Raw genomic sequence first — 19,183 nt, forward strand, 5'->3', positions numbered from 1 at the left:
TGAGGTATTTCCTTGTAGGTTTATAATTAACAATATTATTTGCTAAACAGTTACATATTTTAACACATTCATTTTTAAAGCAACATTTGTGAAACCGTAAGATTTACATGCCAATCTGTACATGCATCCACTTTCAACTAGTATGTGTTTTAATGATTTAGATGATTAAATCATGATCAATGATTAAATCCACTCTTTATTACCCTCCTTTACATCTATGCCTCCTTCTTTGACACACTATCTCTCCAACACACACACAGAGACACACACAGACACACACACACACACACACACACACACACACCAAAGGTTATAAAGGTAATCGCTTTGTGTAAATGCTTCAGACAAACAGGGGCAGCTCGAGCAACACTGCCGTTGTCCATTACAGCCAAAATGTCACAAGATTATTCGTATTATGGATTTTCCTACATAAAGAGAAATGCAGAAAACAACACAGGCAACACGGTGGCCCTTAAAAATGCGGCAGATATCTCCGTTATTGTGGTCTACTTTCTGGTTGTCCTGGGGGTCGGAGTATTGGTAAGTTTTACAATCCTTCACCTGATCATTCTTTAAATCCCCTGTCTCTGCAGCTCCCTGACATATTTATAGCTTGAAGTTGTTTTGAGTTATTAAGTTTTCTGTTAATAGTAATAATGAATTACATTGCCAAAGAAAAAAATAGCATTTCTTTTTATGTTAATTTGAGAGGCAACTTACTAAATAACAAAGGTGTCATTCTTTACTAATAATCATTTTGCACAATTGACACAATCATTTTTCTCAGCAACCTGGTACACAATAGCTTTCCACAGAAGATCGCAGACACATATTTCACATTTCATAATGTTTATCTATCTTTTATTGTGATATCTTTAAGTTGTGTGAAATCACCCACAATTTTAAACATAAGAATTACACCATATGAACAAAATTACTGAGCCACGTAGCCATCACACCTACAGGAGCTGGCAGGCCATGGAAATACATCCTATGAAGCGCCCAGTTTACTCTGATGTTAGTGCCACAGGAGGGATATTCATCAGGACTCAAACTGTAACCCAAGCTCTGTAACTTTACATGGTCTGTTATTTTGTTGCTGAGTTGTTGGTAAATGTAATATCTAGGAGGGAAGACACTTAAGGGACTAGTTGCAACAGTGGTATTCAAGTGGTGCTTGATTTCATACACCTGTGGCAATGGAACTGAAAACTTAAGCGGTGTGGCCTGATACTTTTGTCCATATATTGTATGTGATGCTTATAAACAGATTATCAGAGTGTTGTTATTTTGTACAGATTTAATCATTTTCAAAAATTGTTCTATTACAGGCTATGATCCGCACCAACCGATCCACTGTAGGTGGCTTCTTCCTTGCAGGGAGGAGTATGGTTTGGTGGCCGGTGAGTATCTTTCCTTGGAAGGCTCCTTTACTTTCTAATCCATGCGAAGTAATTGGTTCTTATTGCTTAGTTCTAATAGATGGAATGTAATGTGATTAAGGGTGTCATAATAGAAGACTTTTATGAATTGTCATATTTTTATTAGAGCAATCAAGTGTGTAAAACAATTTAGTACTTATTTAGTATGCTGAGTATATGACCTTTCAAAAATAAAAAAAACATGATGGATTCTGATTGAATTTTTAAAGGAGCTACTGACAGATTTAACTGTGCTCTCCACAGATCGGAGCATCGCTGTTTGCCAGCAATATTGGCAGTGGCCACTTTGTAGGAATCGCTGGTACTGGCGCAGCTGCAGGAATAGCCATTGGTGGATTTGAATGGAATGTGAGTAACTGTTCTTGAGTCAGTTATATCACTTCTCATGTAGTTCTTGTCCCTGATACTCTATCAGTTATCTTTGTCAGGTCAACTGATAGATTTTTATGAGAGCTCCGGCCCGAAGAGGATGAAATGAAACAGGATATCTGATTATTTCTTCTATGTTTGTGTTTTTCAGGCTCTTGTTGTGGTTGTCATTCTGGGATGGCTCTTTGTGCCCATCTACATTAAAGCTGGGGTAAACAGAATACTACTGCTACACACTGGCCTGAAAGCTCCTTATATGTATTAATTCCTCTATCCAAATGGGCATTCATAATCACTGTGTTTATCTACAGTGTGAGTAATGAGTAAAATCTCATCTCTTGTCGATGTATTTAGATCGTCACCATGCCTGAGTACTTGAAGAAGAGGTTCGGAGGACAGCGCATTCGCATTTATCTCTCTGTTCTCTCCCTCTTCTTGTATGTCTTCACCAAAATCTCAGTGAGTCCCTCCAAGAGATGCAGAACACACTGTTCCATTTGTGGATGATCTTGAATAAAATCCTGCATTTTTTACCCTTCCCCATATAGGCAGACATGTTCTCGGGTGCAATTTTCATCCAGCAGGCGCTTGGATTGAACATCTACCTCGCTGTTATTGCACTTCTAGCGATTACAGCACTGTACACTGTCACAGGTTTGTACACGGCAGAAATACACTTCCTTTTCTATGGAACTTATAGATTGACATTTTCCTCAGAAACTACCCAAGAAGTGTTATCTACAAAAATTATATTATGACCGGGGTAAAGTCTTCCCAAGCCCATATGTGGTGATGTAGACACACGCCACATACACACAATCTCTTTCTTTCCTCATTGCTGGTTTATCTTTGCTGAGTTGCTGTGGTTAATTGCCCATGGACTATGATAAGCCTGAATTGGCCTTCTGTTGCTGTTTTGTAACAACACATCCACAATTACAAGTCTTACAGAATGAGTAGTTACATAATGATATGATGAGTTGATTTTTGTTCTTTCAAACAAGTGTAGTCTGTTAGTTGTGATAAAATGTCAATATTTTAGGTGAAAATGTTTACAGATTGATAACACTGACATAACATTGATAATCCTATTTTATCTCAGGTGGACTGGCAGCAGTGATCTACACAGACACTTTACAGACCATCATCATGGTTATTGGATCATTCATTCTCATGGGCTTTGGTAATATGACACTTATCATATATCACATATCTGTTTGAAAGTTTTTTTTTTGGTTTTTTTTAAAGTCTAATTTCCATATGATTTTCCTTAGCTTTCTATGAGGTGGGAGGCTATGTAAACTTTGAGAAACTCTACATGCAAGCTATCCCCTCAGTCACGGGTAACATCAGTGCAAACTGCTATGAGCCCCGGCCAGACTCCTTCCACATCTTCAGAAATGCAGTTACAGGAGACCTCCCATGGCCTGGTCTCGTGTTTGGACTCACCATTCAGGCTACCTGGTACTGGTGTACTGATCAGGTGAGCAAAGAAATAAGCATTGGGCAGCTCAACTGCAGTTTTTAGCAACCAGTCTGTAGTGAAAAACTGAGACACGTTCAACTGATTGCCTCGGTGTGTTCACATATTCATACTAGACTCAATTTCTATACGGAGAGATAATTTGGAAGAAATTCATGTTCAAGGTGTTGAAAATGCAGATGGAGTCTTGGATCAAGCTGGGCACGTCAATAGTTTTTAGCAATCATTCACAACAAATGGGTGGTCATAAACACTGACTTCACATGCATGAACATGCATGTGATTTACTCACATGCATGTTCATGCACATTCATGCCCGTTCATACAGATTAAAAAAAAAAAAAAACAATATTCAAAAAACAGTCTGCAGTGAGAGGATAACCATGCTTTTAGTTTAGACGCTGGATCTCAGCGAGAGCCTGACACCAATTCATGTGACATAGAGCACACACGAACAAAACATTATGGTATATCTATTTTCCGTTACAGAAGAAGATGATTTGCTTCTTTGGTTTACTCAGCAAACATTTTGAGTTCAACCACAAAGACTGAAAGTGATTTGAAATCCATGACAACCACTTACCCACCCAGTCTATCATTCAGCCAAGTCCCCCTTATGCTCAGAATCAATTGGCCAGGCTGTTGATTTAAGCTTGATTTACAGTACTGTATTACTGCAGCCTGACGTTCAGCTTTCTAGAAATGTTCATACACGTTGCGCAAATGCAGACATCAATAACTATGATAGGTCTGCATGGTAGTAATATGCCATGTAAATAGGGTATATCAATTAGCATAAGGATAATACATCTGCTAAACCAAATAGACTGCAATTGTATCTAGTTTGCTCACAATCCTAACACGAACAACATATGTTGTGTTTTTAATTTTCATAGCTCTGACAATTTGTGTTTCAAGTTCAAGTAAAAGCCATGATCGTTCCAAATTTAGTTGGGTTTTTTTTTCCACACCAGCTCATAAGTGCAAATGTAAAAATGTAGTGTCAGCCACTTGTATAGGCTTTGCGGTCAATTAATGCAGGGCTATGAACAGGTGTACACACAGAAGAGACTGGCAACGTGGCAACCAGAGATTGTAACAAGTCAATGAAATTCAGTATTCTCAAGCAACAATGAGTAAACTAACTATTGGCAATGCAAGCAGGTCAGCTGAAGGCTTATCAGGGGGCTTTTAGGACAAGCTGATAATAATGCCACCTAGAAGTAATAAGCATCACTAACATCACTCTGAGACCATATTTTTCCGATTTTGGAGATGTTGCACAAATGCAAGAACCACTACACTGCAGTACCTGCAGCGGACCCAAGTTAACTGTCTGTTGGGATCTCTGGATCTGTTTCCTGGTGTTTTGGACTTTTTGAATCAATACTGTATTGTGTTTTGAGAAAAGAGTTCTTAATTTATGTCTGGATTTAGTGATTATACTACTGTTGTTTTATACATAAGAGTGTTAGCCAGACAACAGGACCCTGGAATATATGCAAGCAAACTGCTTCCAAACAGGAAGCAACATGCATCAATAGAGAGCCAATGACTTCAAGAGAAAAAGAACAATACACTGGTGACCCAAAGTGGTTGGATCTTAAATTAAACTTTTAGCATCTTTAAGGTGAGCGCTCCAGCAGCTTCAGTATTTATAAAGCTGATGAATTAAATTTCAAAAGGTAAAGAACATCACAGTGCACTCTGTAACATCCCTGCTGGCAATACAAATTAAACAAGTAAATAGCAATACATAACAAATGCTAGAGAAATTGGTTTATGTTTCGTGTCTCTGAAAGGTGTATCCTGTGTGGATACAGATAAATTAAACAAGCCCATAAAAACCCATGTTTTCATGATAGTTGATGATTTCGAAATTATAAGCTTTTATTTAACACCATGCGCACAAAGCCTGCTCCAACGTGACCGGACAAGTCTAGAAAGCAGATAAAAGCTTCTAGTACCCAAAGTATTTTCCATGACCACATATTCTACATATTATTTTTTAAAAACGAGTCTTGTTGAAGCTTTTGCTCTTGAACGTTCATAGATGTTCCTCTACATGTATAAACTATACTTTATAATTTGGAAACATATCATATGATTTGTGAAATCTTAGTTTGAATGTAAAAGACATTACTATTCTACAAGTATATTTTGCATCAAATCTCAATGAACTAGAAATAACAACTACCACCACGTTTAAAAGTACAGTAAATGTGCGTAAAATTGTGATACCTGAGTAAATGTATTTAGTTGCTTATGACCACTGAACTGTACTCCCATTGTTTCCTAATTGTAGGTGATTGTGCAGCGGTGCCTCTCTGCCAAGAGTCTCTCTCACGTTAAAGCAGGTTGTATCCTATGTGGTTACCTGAAGCTGCTGCCCATGTTCCTCATGGTTTTCCCCGGGATGGTTAGCAGGATCCTGTACACAGGTGAGTGTGGTTACATGTGTGTTACATGTAATTTATGTAGCAAGCTTATTGGTTAACATTATATTTGTAGTTCATGCACAAAATTATTCAGTGCTGACCTCACGCACTGTGGATTTTCTTGCCTTTAATCTAGATGTGGTAGCATGTGTGGATCCAGCTGAATGTGAAAAACACTGTGGGACCAAGGTGGGCTGCACCAACATCGCTTATCCGAAACTGGTCGTCGAACTCATGCCTAATGGTTGGTGACCTTTGTCTTAGGAGCTGTTAATAATAACTACAGGCTTCTTTGCTTATCTTTCCTTTTCTTGATCTGTTACTCTATTTCAGGCTTGCGAGGTCTTATGCTGTCTGTGATGCTGGCCTCTTTGATGAGCTCCCTTACCTCTATCTTCAACAGTGCCAGTACTCTCTTCACCATGGACATCTACACTAAGATCCGTCGCTCTGCTAGTGAGAAGGAACTTATGATTGCTGGCAGGTAAAACACATTTTCGTCGCTGTGTCTGATACAATCATCGTCTAAATTGTTGAATACTGATTGGATTTGTTTAAAATGTCTAGAGTTTTTATCTTGGTCCTGATTGGTGTGAGCATAGCATGGATTCCAGTGGTGCAGGCAGCCCAAAGTGGTCAGCTCTTCGACTACATCCAGTCCATCACCAGCTTCCTAACTCCACCTGTCGCAGCTGTCTTCTTGCTTGCCATCTTCTGCAAACGTGTCAATGAGACTGTGAGTTGCCTCCTTTGATTGATTGATTTTTTTTTTCTTTTTTAAATCAGATTTTCAGTGTGGTTTTGAGCCGCTCTACACACAAGCCAGTTATCCTTGTGTATCATTTCTGAAATTTCCTGCTTAAAAACCTGAAAGTCAGAAAGCTTGTGAGGCCAAACTTTGATGCTCATTCACAACTAAATTACTGAGTTCTGAGGTCATCCAATTGTCACTTCTGGTGTGTGCAGACCTTAAGAATACCAGCATTTTGGGGAGAATCAGTTTTAGGTCAGTAATTTTCTGCCTGGTTCTATTTTAGTCCAAAAGTGTTGCAAGTGCTAGTAGGATCATGTCATGGTGATAGCTTCCTAATTTTTGTGCAGCAAAGAGTAGTGTTGACGTGATCAAATGTACAGCAAGAAGGATCTATCCAAAATCATTCCCTTAAATACAATATTGTGGTAATATCACTCACTTTACTTGATTTAGACTGACCTTTGTCCTTTTTCTTTCTTTCTCCAGGGGGCCTTTTTTGGACTGGTAATTGGACTGGTTATTGGCTTGACGAGGATGATTGCTGAGTTTGTTTATGGGACAGGTAGCTGTGCTTCCCCCAGTAACTGTCCCACTATCATATGTGGCGTTCACTACCTTTACTTTGGGATCCTCCTGTTTGTCATCTCCTGCGTCATCATTCTGGCAGTGTCTCTCATGACCAAACCCATCGATGACAAACATGTAAGTGATAAATTATTATTATTATTATTATGTAAATTAGGGGAGAGCATTTACTCCAACATAACTATCAAGTTTTTGATGATTGTTGCCAAAGCTCAACTGCCCACAGCACTTTAGGCAGCAATAGATCAGCCAATAAGCAGTCACTTGGTTTGCAGTGACACATTTTGGTTTCCTTCGAGTTCACTATTATTATAGTGAGAATAAATCTGTGAGAATAAAAATTAAGCCGTCATATTCTTACACATACACACGTCATTGCTACTAACACCAGTAAAAACAGTAACTATTCTTAATGGGCTGTAACAAACACCAAGAAGCTTGTATAAGAGCAAGAAGGCTAATTGTCTAATTCTAGGCGCTTACATGTTACAACAAATGTTTTACAGAACATTTATGTTCTGTAAATCTTTCGTGTCAGTGCGTTTACTCACTGAAAACGATTACAGAACTTTGCATTAACCCCTTAAAGGGAGCAGCTGAAAGAAGAAGACACACTCTTAAATTGAGAACCCCAATGATCAGATGAGTGAGGACTTGGCAATGATGTGGAGGAAGAACTCCCTTTTTAATAGGACAGCAGAACCAAGATCAGGGAGTGGCAGTCAGCAGCTCAGGGGTAAGAGGAAAGAAAAGGCATGAAAGAAGAATGTACAACCAGGATAAAATACAAACTACAAGAAAGAGCAGACAAAGGTTAATGCCGTACAACGGCAACATAAGAACAACTGAGGAGTAAAAAGAGGAGTGCAGCTAATAACCACAGGCAACTAGCTATTTAAACGGCAGCATCTACACATGAAAAACTGCTTAAGTCCTTACTGGTGGCCTTCACATCTCCTCAAGCTGCCACGCCTAACTGCAGAGGACAAAGTATTGTTGTTGACATCATTTAGGCATTACAAAAAAATTGTATGTTTGGCTGATGGTAAGAAGCTATGTGCAAATTCCCATTTTGTATCTTATTATATTAATATTTATTGACTATATTATTACTTCAATGCAAACAAACTAAACATGTGATCTATGCAGCATCTTTGATGTTTCTACAGCGCAAAAACGTACTGCAGTCTGAACAGTAATTTCGTAATAACAAAGTGAGTCATCACAAGTCTCTACAACCACATAGCCATCTAGTCAAGTCTTTGCATGAACCAACATTTAGTAAGCTATTAAGAAGCACCCCAAAATAAAATGACAAATAATCTATTTCTGACCACGTGCTTTGTCGTTTGACTAGCTGTACCGACTGTGCTGGAGCCTGAGAAACCGCACGGAGGAGAGGGTTGACCTTGAGATGGATGATTGGGCTGATAACCAAGATTCCAGCAGTGAGGACTCAGACGGTAAGGAGCTCTCGTACCCAGCATACATACAGAGTAAATATGCATTCATGCACAGATACATGCAAACTTTCATTTTTCTTGTTTCTTCTTTTGCAGAGGATGATGAGCCTGGCTTCTGTAAGAAGGCGGTGATGAGCTTCTGTGGCCTGGAAACCAAGAAAGCCCCCAAGCTGACTAAAGAAGAGGAGGAAGAGCTGAAGAAGAAGCTGACAGACACCTCAGAGGTGCCTCTGTGGAGGAACGTGGTCAATGCCAACGCCATCATCCTTCTGTGTGTGTGCGTGTTCTGTCATGGCTATTTTGGCTAAGAGTCAGCTGATTTCAAGTGCTCTCTGACTCTCTAATTTATACAAATATAACACACCACTCAGTAGCCCTCAACACTCTAAAACACAATCATGCACTTGCAAACTATATTACAATGTTTAGCCTTTGATGTAAAATATATTTTTATGAAGCACTGTGCTTTTCATTAACTTGTCCTGGTAGATCGCACTGTAATATATGAACACATATTGCACTTACTGTAAAACATGTTAAAGTTGTGTATATTCATATTTACATGCTACCCATTGTCCCTATGAGTTTTCTTCCTCGTCTCAACAGAAACTTTTAAACAGCTCACGACAGGAGCTGCAGGTTTGCATCCACCTGTAGAGACCACTCTCACGCAGTAAGCGTTATGTAAATGTGTGGTTTCATTTGCAACACGTTTTAACCACAACACGATAAAATGAGCTGCAGCACATGCTTGTAATCTATTTAATTAATGATTAATCTGTTCAAAGCCAATCTCCAACTAAAGGAATTGTAAAAACGTCATGAGTGTCTTTTGTACTTTCGAGTTTACACAAGAGTGGGGAGAAGGGGAAGAGAGCATGTCTGTTTTAAAATTCAGGATGCTCTCTTTTGTCAGTGAAGAAGGGAAACAAAATAATATACAATACACCAGCAAGCGATCTGTTATATAAAACCAACAAAGCACAGCATGGGAGACACTTTAAAATTCCTCGAATTACAGTGTGTGCTACCTCATTCCACTTAAGCTCTGTTTCCTGATTATGTGTGCTCAAAGTCCATTAGTGCTGTCACTTCTTAAATCCACACACCTTACTCTGTGTTGTTTTAGGTGTTAATGAATAAAAGCATCTCAGGGATGAAGGGCTGAGAATCACTCAATAGTCATGGCTGACTAATTCTACTGCCCTCTAATGGTTTATTCTTGTTTCTGTTAAACTAAATGTAAAATATTTGTTTTCTGATTGTTGTAAAATTTTTCTGCTCTAACTGAGGATGAATTTCATTCATATTGCTCGGTAAACAAATGTTAAATTTCAAACAAACATGTAGTACTATTTTTGAATTTACTAGAAGGCCTGTGAGTCATTCCCATTAACTCTATCTTATCAGTAACTCTGTGGTTAATGTGCACTGATTGCAGATCACCAGCATATGAACGGTTGAATCATTTATGATTGCTTGGACCTTCAGGCTTTGTTCCCTTAACTTTTATATCTTTTACCTCCAGCTTACTCTTCACCAGGTGTATATTACTTTATAGCTCCCTGCAACTAATCTCTGGCAGATCCAAACGGTAACTAAGCCTAAAAAACCCGAAAACAAACCAACAACCTGAGACAAAATATATGCTTATCTCACTCCCCCTGGGGAGAAGAGTTTTGTTTTGGTTTTTTTTTTTCATTTTATTGCTAGTGTGCAAACACTGTCTGTAGATCAGCTTCATTGCCTGTCTGTGACGAGGAACTGGAAGTGTTTGACATTATTTCGAAGCTGCAAACAAAAGATTGAGTGTATTGTGATATGCAGCATTGTATGACACTGTGCCTCTGTTTAAGGAAAAGAAGAAAAAGCTTAAATGAAATAAATTATCTTCAGTGTGTTCAGCCTGATGTCCATTTAAAATAAGGGGGAAAGGGCTTGTGATAACAAATGCTTAATAGCACTGTGAGCCCTTGGGGACTGAATGTGCAGCACAAGACTTACACAAGTTGTGTGATTAAGTAACTATGCAGGGACTTTAATGAGACAGGAGCCTAAAGGTCCCTCACAGTGCCACCTTTATGCAATAAAAGGCACTGGTTATGACTCTCTATAAATCAGTACCTAACTGATACTGAGGACGACAAAATGTCTCCCAATAAGCTTCACAAAGCTACTAAATGATTACATCTGGTTATGGAATCTTTACAGATTTATAACAGGAAGCTATATCTGTGACCAACACTCAAATGATACAGAGTGAAAACAGCACATATTTGTTGTTCTGTAAAGACACCAATCAGCGTTTGACACAGGAGGAAGAACACAGGAGAAGACAAAGGTGGCTTAGACACAGGCGCCCATCTAGTGGCAGAAGATTGGGGTTGGGGTTTAACATGACATATGTGATATTACACCTCCAGTTTAATTCTGTAATTGGTGTGGCACTGGCTGTATTCTCACCCAGCACTCATTTGACTGTAAACTGATACCAGTGGAAGTGCTTTCTAATGAGTTTGGTGTGTGTGCTGCATGATATCCTACTTTCTAAACAGAACTACAAAATCATCAGGAGAAACAATTTTCATCTTTCATGCTTATATAAAATTATTTCAGTTCTGAGTTACCAAACAAATCAGAGCTATTGTACCAGGAACAACATCATTTCACGCCCACCTCTTATGTATTTGAAAAACAAGTAAATTTAACTGTGAATTTCAATGGTCAAAACCTGCATCCACAGAACCAACAATCAAGTCAGTTTAAAAATGCTTCAAAAGATTTTCTTTCTCCTTTCTTCAAAAGGAGTTATTACTTTTTGTCACTTCAGTCCTTCAAACATCCAACCAAATTAGTTTCACCTCACACAATGAAATTAAAGAGGGAGGAGAATTTTAACATCAATACAAATACACATGATGGACAGATGGTGGACCTATGCATTATATGTTCCTAAAGTTATGTTTTTTTTCATAGTGTGAAACATCCTGCAAAACATATAAATGTTATACTGACTTTGTGTTATTAAAGGGTTACTTAAAAATACCAGGCAGTTTATTCCTGCCTACACTGGATGGTGTGCAGTGCTGTTTATAGCTATACACTATATTGGACAGATGTAGATGAGCTGTGGTGTTCATGGTCTGTGTGAGGCTACGTTAAGTTTAGCAGACATAATTTTATTAAGGTGATGATACTGATTAAATTCATCCACTGAATATCATCTTCATACAAGGTTTATATAGGCAAGACTCAGTACAGAAACTGTACTTGCACCCACAATGCAAATTATTGTGACTTATTTGTAAATAATTCTGTTCCCCATGTTGCCCCCTACCTGCCAAATCCCACTTTAACTTATGATTTTACTCATTTTTCTCTGTAGGTGCTAAGGCTAAGTCACTCTTTTACAATGCAGGTAACAGCAAATACAGCTAGATTTCTTTTATGCCCTTTGCTTTTATGTGCTTTCTCTGGGATGAAATAAAGTTTATATTCCCTCCAATTAATATTGTTTTAAACCTGATATTAGTATGATACTCTTTAAAAAAAAACGCTTTAAGTGTTTTTATGGGCCACCTCTGATTATACATAACACCAGCAGGTACTTGGCAGCCACCTGGCAACAGCTAAAATCACCTGTTTTCTGCCTTTTTACACCTCCGACACCTTATGAAAGCATCCTGTCATTTTAATTTCAAGACAGCAACACTTCATCTATAACCAGAAAAGCCGAATTACAGGCCCTGTGTTATTTAACCTCATCATGTTGCATAGCAACCAACTAGCCATGGTCTCAAATGACCTACTTTTTTGTATTTGTGCACCTATGCCTTATAACAATCATCATTTCAGCTCATAAACAAACCAAACATTACTGTAGCATGGGCATGTGTTAGGGAACGGCTGTGTGCAGACAGGAATAGGACCCAAGGTGCAGACACTCGGAGGCAAAACTTAAACTCAAAACCGCTTTAATGTTAAACTCAAATATAACATAACTGGAAATATCAAAATAAACTTACACCGGAGGACTGAAAAAACACACAGCTATATAAATGGTAGATCGCGACAATGACAAACTGAAACACAGGGCTTAAATACATAGAGGGAGCAATCAGGGAATGGACAACAGGAGGGAAACACAGCTGGGGCAAATCAGAACTGACGAGACAAGGAAGCGTAAACTGAACACACTGAGATAAGACAGAGACCTTCAAAGTAAAACAGGAAACACATAACACAGACTGAACAAAAGACAGACTCACATGCAGGCACTACAGAGGGAACAGAGACGTGGGACCAGGGCAGACACAGACACTGACTGGACACGGGGATATAGCAGACAGGGGAGACAGCAACTAAGGATTACACAGAGACAAACCATAAGACATGACTCTAACGAAAACCCAAAGACTAGAAATTATAAATAATATAATAAACTCAAAAACCCTGGGTCAACGACCCAGGCATCCTAACAGTATCCCCCCTAAAGGGCTGGCTCCCAGACAGCCCAACCCAAAACACCAAAACAAAAAACAACCCAACCAGGGTGGGCGGCGGGGGAACAGGATGGAGGGACCGAAATGAAACAAACACACGGAGCCAGAGACAAAAAATACAGGGAGCAAAAGCCCAAAACAGAACAAAACAACAGCACTGCGGCCCAGCAACAGTCCAAAAGAAAACAGACAAAAAGCCCATGAAAGGCGCAGAGGCCCAGGTACCAGTCTCGAAAAGGTACAGGAGGCCGGCCCGGAGGCTGACGGCACAACAGTCCAAACCCAGGCAGTTCAGGGGGGCGGCCCGGAGGCAGGCGGCCCAAGAGCCAAGAGGACAGTTCAGGGGGCCGGGCAGGCGGGAGGCACCGGCGGCGACGGAGCAGGTCAGGAGGCCGGCCGGGCGGGAGGCACCGGCGGCGACCGAGTAGGTCAGGGGGCTGTCCGTGACGGCAATGATGTCCAGTCATCGGCCCGGAACGTGGCCGAGCAGGCCGGACAGGACCAGACGGCATGGGGACCTCAGGCGCAGACGAAGATAGACGGAGCGAGGCAGGACCAGGCGACGCAGAGGCTGAAGCTGAACCTGGACCAGGCGACGCAGAGGCTGAGGCTGGACCAGGCGAGGGCGAAGACTCGGAGGCTGGACCAGGCGAGGGCGAAGACTCGGAGGCTGGACCAGGCGAGGGCGAAGACTCGGAGGCTGGACCAGGCGAGGGCGGCGCTGCAGGGAACAGCGTGGGAGCCGCAGGTGGTGGCGCTGCAGGCGACGCAGGTCGCTGGACGGGCCCCTCGGACCCTCCAGCGGGAACAGGCGGCTGAAGCGGTCCCTCGGACCCTCCAGCGGGAACAGGCGGCTGAAGCGGTCCCTTGGACCCTCCAGCGGAGGCAGGATGCTGGACGGGCCCCTTGGACCCTCCAGCGGGAACAGGCGGCTGAAGCGGTCCCTCGGACCCTCCAGCGGGAACAGGCGGCTGAAGCGGTCCCTCGGACCCTCCAGCGGAGGCAGGCGAAGGCTGGACGGGCCCCTCGGACCCCCCAGCAGGAACAGGCGGTGGAGTAAATGACTGAGGTGAGAACTGAGCAGGTGACTGAGCTGATAGGTGAGCTAAAGTCTGAGCTACGGAGAGAAGTTTAATATGTATCGACTGTTGTAAAGATGGTAGTAATGGTGGGTAAGGTGGTGGATCCGCAGTAAGCTGAGCTAGTTCCCCTGAGCCTCCAGAACCTGAAGAAAACTGCTGGACGGGCTCACCTGAGCCTCCAGCGAGGTCAGAAACAGGTGCAGGTACCTGCCGGACACCAGCCACTCCCACCCGAGGAGAAGGTACGGGTGCCGGAGCTAACTGGTTCCCGGTCATCCTCACACTGGGAGCCGGGACAGGCACCGTCAATGGCTGGGCAGCTGCTGTCCCCACCCGAGGAGCTGGCATGGGTGCAGCGACAGGCAGAGGCTCAGCCGGCCTGGACACCGGAGCAGGGACCAGCTGGACCTCAGCCTCCCTCACCTGAAGCACTGAAACAGGTGCAGGGGAATGCTGGGCCCGAGCTGCCCTGGGAGCAGGAACACAACGGTGCAAAGGAGCAGGCTCAGCAAACACAGACTCCTCTAAAATGTTTTTTAGCTTCCTACCACCACCACGTCTAACAGTCTTAACAGTTTTCACAGTCTCAGAATTTACAGTGTGCACATGATTGTCTTTTTCCAGCTCAGAGGGAGCAGAATGAAAACAGACATTATACCTCACCATGGGGAGTGGCTCAGCAGAGACAGAGTGGCGACCGCGTGAGCGTCGCTTTCTCCGGGAAGTGGGAGGTGGCAAACTGGGCTGCGAATCCTCCAAAAGACCGGGCTGCGATGAGGAAGCAGAGAGTTTGTGAAGCTCAGAATGTGGCAGACCCAAAAACAGAGCGAAGGACTGCAGTGGAGTGAGTCTAACGTCCGGCGTCCAGTAATCCTTCTTCCTCCGCCGCTTAACCCTCTTGTCGGACTGGTAATCCAGGGGTGGAGGCGGAGGTGTAGCGACTGGAGAGAATGAGCATGTGCTCAATCTGATCGCCCGAGGCATAGGCGCCGGCTCAGCCGTAGCCATGGCAGTTTGGAGGCTGCGGGGCCCTCCCCAAGCCAAACGTGAACCATAGAAAGGTGACTCGAGCTCCCGGGCATGCTTAGCCTCCTGCCTCACGCTCTCCTTGAGGAAGGCAGAAGCTGCAGGTTGCCGATACAACACGGAGTCTGCTGGGTCCATGTTATGGTCACGATCTTCTGTTAGGGAACGGCTGTGTGCAGACAGGAATAGGACCCAAGGTGCAGACACTCGGAGGCAAAACTTAAACTCAAAACCGCTTTAATGTTAAACTCAAATATAACATAACTGGAAATATCAAAATAAACTTACACCGGAGGACTGAAAAAACACACAGCTATATAAACGGTAGATCACGACAATGATAAACTGAAACACAGGGCTTAAATACATAGAGGGAGCAATCAGGGAATGGACAACAGGAGGGAAACACAGCTGGGGCAAATCAGAACTGACGAGACAAGGAAGCATAAACTGAACACACTGAGATAAGACAGAGACCTTCAAAGTAAAACAGGAAACACATAACACAGACTGAACAAAAGACACAGACTCACATGCAGGCACTACAACAGAGGGAACAGAGACGTGGGACCAGGGCAGACACAGACACTGACTGGACACAGGGATATAGCAGACAGGGGAGACAGCAACTAAGGATTACACAGAGACAAACCATAAGACATGACTCTAACGAAAACCCAAAGACTAGAAATTATAAATAATATAATAAACTCAAAAACCCTGGGTCAACGACCCAGGCATCCTAACAGCATGCACTAGTAAATAAAAATAACCGAGGTGCTAATTAATTGATACGATATAATTACTTAGTAGCTATTAAAATAAATTACCTCGCTCTCTCATTGGTGCTGGTAACAGCGTGTATTGCGCAATGTTTTTTGACACGTGTGTAATGGGAAATCAGACATTTCATCAAGCAGCCAGCTTACCTTCAGCTTCAGATATTAATCAGCAGATAGTTTAACTTTAGCCTTGAGCGCTCTCCAGACATCCTGTCTAGCCCTCAGCAGAAAGCCACAGATTTCACATGCACTCCCTCCAGCTCCGTATAAAGCCAGGTGATTCATGGCCTCTAAGGTAAGGTAAGGTACGGGGAGTAGGCCTCCTTTTTTTCCTACAGCATACTGCCCTCAGGGAGACAATGCTACATAAAAAAAAGTCTGCTGAAAATATCTTCAAGTTAGTCACTGAACTGTTTCGGTTCACATTTTGGTCAGTTTTATGCAGCAGCATTGATTTACTGTAGTCAGCAGTTGAAGACTTATTTTATTCTGCAGTTGTACTGCAGTTTTTAGACTTTTAAAATCCAGCTATTAAATGTGACTGTCTTTGTGAATGGTGTAGTCCTGTAGCAGGCGCCATGAATGTTGGAAATTCTGCATGATTTGAAACATGAAGCGTTATCTGAGGCAAATGCTACAAAATATGCTAAGAGGGAGCTAATTGGTATGCAGAGTTGTCATTGTACGTCAAATATATTATGCATTTGATTCCCACATTATGTAAGCAAACCCCTATTGCTTTAATAGAAAATTCACATGCTGTCTTTTCCTACTTTTATCTGAGGATTATCTATTGGTCAGCATGAAAGCTTGAGCAGATAGAAACTTATTATGCAACATCCCTGCTTATTCGGGTCCAGGGCTTAGGATAGTGCATTTAAGTTTTTGAGTGAATTTACAGAAAAATCTGCAGTCTCAGATTTAGCTTTGAAAAAATCTAATTAAAAGTCTTAAAGAAGAATTAATACAAATAACATCTCCCTGCTCCAGTTTGTGTTTATAGAGCCTGTAAACTGACGTGCTGTGACTGATTTGTTTTTCCAGAGTTTCCAGTCAGGTACGCAGTAAATCAGTGGGTCAGGTTGTCTTTTGTTTTCTCATCTCGTGTATCAGCTGTACTCTGTAGATTACAGATCTGTTTATACCAGCTTCCTGTGCCCAGCTGGTGCACTGAACCATTCATTTGAGTCAGTGCATGTAAAGTATGATTCATAGCTTCTGGTGCTTTCATATCTGAAAAGGCCGCGTGTGCGCCTGTGTGTAAATATGCGTTTGTGTGCTTAGATGGGGGTATGAGAGTGGGGGTGGGAGTGTGGTTCTGCTCCTCATTGGCTGATTTTTTTTCTCTCTGACAACCAGAAAACGTGATGCTGGCTGCAGAGGCACTGCAGTGTGTGCTGCAGCGAGAGAGTGTGTGTGTGTGTGCGTGCGTGTGTGTGTGTGTGTGTGTGTCTGAAAGAGAGAGAGAGAGAGAAGGGGGTAGGCAGGCAAAATAAGCCACATGCATAAGGAGGGAGCCAGAAGCACAGAGAGAGAGTGTATATGTGTGAAAACACTGCGCATGTGTGACTGTGAGGTGCACTGACGGGAGCAGACGGAGGAGGAGAAAGAGCAGCGATGAACGGCAGTGGAGCCAAGAGGAGAGAGAACAGCAGGGGAGACGGAAGGGAGGAGAAGTGAGGTTTACTTGAAAACCAGAAGAAAGGAAGGAAGAAAGAAAGGGAAGGAGACATATGAGAGTCACAGCACAGAAGCTCATATCAGTGCGCAGAATGAGCTGTATCATCTGAAGGAGGAAGAGGAAAAAAAGGGATGGAGAAAAGGATACCGGAGGGAGACGTTCGGCCACAGCTCAGAGGAGAAGAAACAGGGTTAGTGGAGTGAAGGACGAAAGGTTCCAGAGAAACGAAACAAGGGATGTGGAGGTCGATGAAAGCAGCCCAGAGACGTGATGTATCCACCTAGCAGCAGCTTCCTCCATCTTACTTCCCCGTTGATGCCTCCCTTCGCTGCTGCTAGTCGCTGATGCTTCTAGAAGAAGACTGAGAGGAGAGAGAGCATCCTCCCTCGAACAAAGAGACCACACGGTTTGGTTTTACCTTCACGGAACGAAAGATATCACAGCAAAAACAGAAAGACAGGAACGTGGCGGCGAGACAGGACTGAAACAAGACAACTGCGTAGACAGGCAGGTGAGGCTCGGTGTATGCTTCATGGTGAAGACGCTCAGGTTTTTGCTCTGTGTTGCTCCTCGGATTATCTGTGTGACCTGTACATTTAGGCTCTGAGAGGTGTGGCTCGTGTATGTTGCGTTCATAGCAACATACACACTTTTTGTTTTTTGTCTTTGTGCTTCAATGAAATAGACAGGCTTTGTTTTATTTTTTTTATTTATTTTTTTGCTTTGTTACATTAAGCTGGGATTTGTGTGAGTGTTGCATCATGGCCATCCGTTCTGCAGACACACACACCCACCTGGATGTATGAATGGAGACACACGTGTGTGTCTGCCGAATGGGACCTGCACCTGCCTGCGTATTTATCTGCACGGAGCACAAACAAACATTGTCTGGAAACTGTGAACAGAGCCTGAGCATGTGTGAGTTTATTCAGGTTTTCCTGTCTCTGGTTTTGACATTTGACAGACCTCTGCGTGGATGGACAACGGGGGCAGGAGGAGGGAGGGTAGTGGTAGCAGGGATGGGGCAGGAACGCACTGTTCTGTAGCTGTCAGCATCTCCGTATTGGCCATACATTGGCGCCGCAGTGAGAAAGCGGTACACCACCATGCTGTGATTGCATAACTGCTGCTCCCGAACGCACCCCTCCCACATGCAACCAGCACACTGAAGCGAGCCCATCTCACACAGTCCGAACATTTTGGCCAACGCACATTAGTCCCTCCGGAGCATCATCAGTGCCATCAGCCTTAAACATGTGCCGAGACAGCCTCTTTAAAGAGAAAAAAAAATCAATTGCCTCAGTCAATCGAGCCACTGTTGTTGAAGAGCTTCCCCCCCCCCCCAATAATTCTTGTATAAGGTCTGTGTGAGGCATGAGACATTCAGGTTGTTGCTTTTATTTTACTGCCTGTGTGCGGCTCTGCCATGTTGCTGTGGGAGCTACACAGATGAGAACAAAGAGCACTTGGCTGTAATAAATTGTGAGGGAAAATGGCCGATGTCTGCCATGAATGGCAGCGTGCTTAATTATTAAAAACAACACCTCGCCGCTCATGCACTGAGCACTCTGTGCCC

General features: G+C 42.7%; 2 protein-coding genes across 2 annotated transcripts; one reads left to right on the forward strand and one right to left on the reverse strand.

Moving 5' to 3' along the window:
• Positions 1-184: 184 nt before the first annotated feature.
• slc5a1 (solute carrier family 5 member 1) lies at positions 185-10,662 on the forward strand. Its single transcript, XM_085166965.1, has 15 exons — positions 185-540; positions 1,332-1,403; positions 1,686-1,790; positions 1,963-2,022; positions 2,166-2,270; positions 2,360-2,465; positions 2,914-2,994; positions 3,086-3,294; positions 5,600-5,735; positions 5,869-5,976; positions 6,066-6,216; positions 6,300-6,468; positions 6,973-7,188; positions 8,429-8,534; positions 8,631-10,662. Exons 1-15 carry the CDS (start codon positions 394-396, stop codon positions 8,840-8,842), a joined length of 1,983 nt encoding a protein of 660 aa, XP_085023091.1. The 5' UTR covers positions 185-393; the 3' UTR covers positions 8,843-10,662.
• A 2,837-nt stretch (positions 10,663-13,499) lies between these two features.
• LOC146514389 (uncharacterized) lies at positions 13,500-15,282 on the reverse strand. The gene is made up of 2 exons (XM_085168968.1): positions 13,988-15,282; positions 13,500-13,554 (listed from the first exon to the last, which is right to left on the reverse strand). Exons 1-2 carry the CDS (start codon positions 15,280-15,282, stop codon positions 13,500-13,502), a joined length of 1,350 nt encoding a protein of 449 aa, XP_085025094.1.
• Positions 15,283-19,183: the final 3,901 nt, after the last annotated feature.

Source organism: Neolamprologus multifasciatus, chromosome 7 (genome assembly GCF_963576455.1).
Source record: "Neolamprologus multifasciatus chromosome 7, fNeoMul1.2, whole genome shotgun sequence".
NCBI lineage: Eukaryota > Metazoa > Chordata > Actinopteri > Cichliformes > Cichlidae > Neolamprologus > Neolamprologus multifasciatus.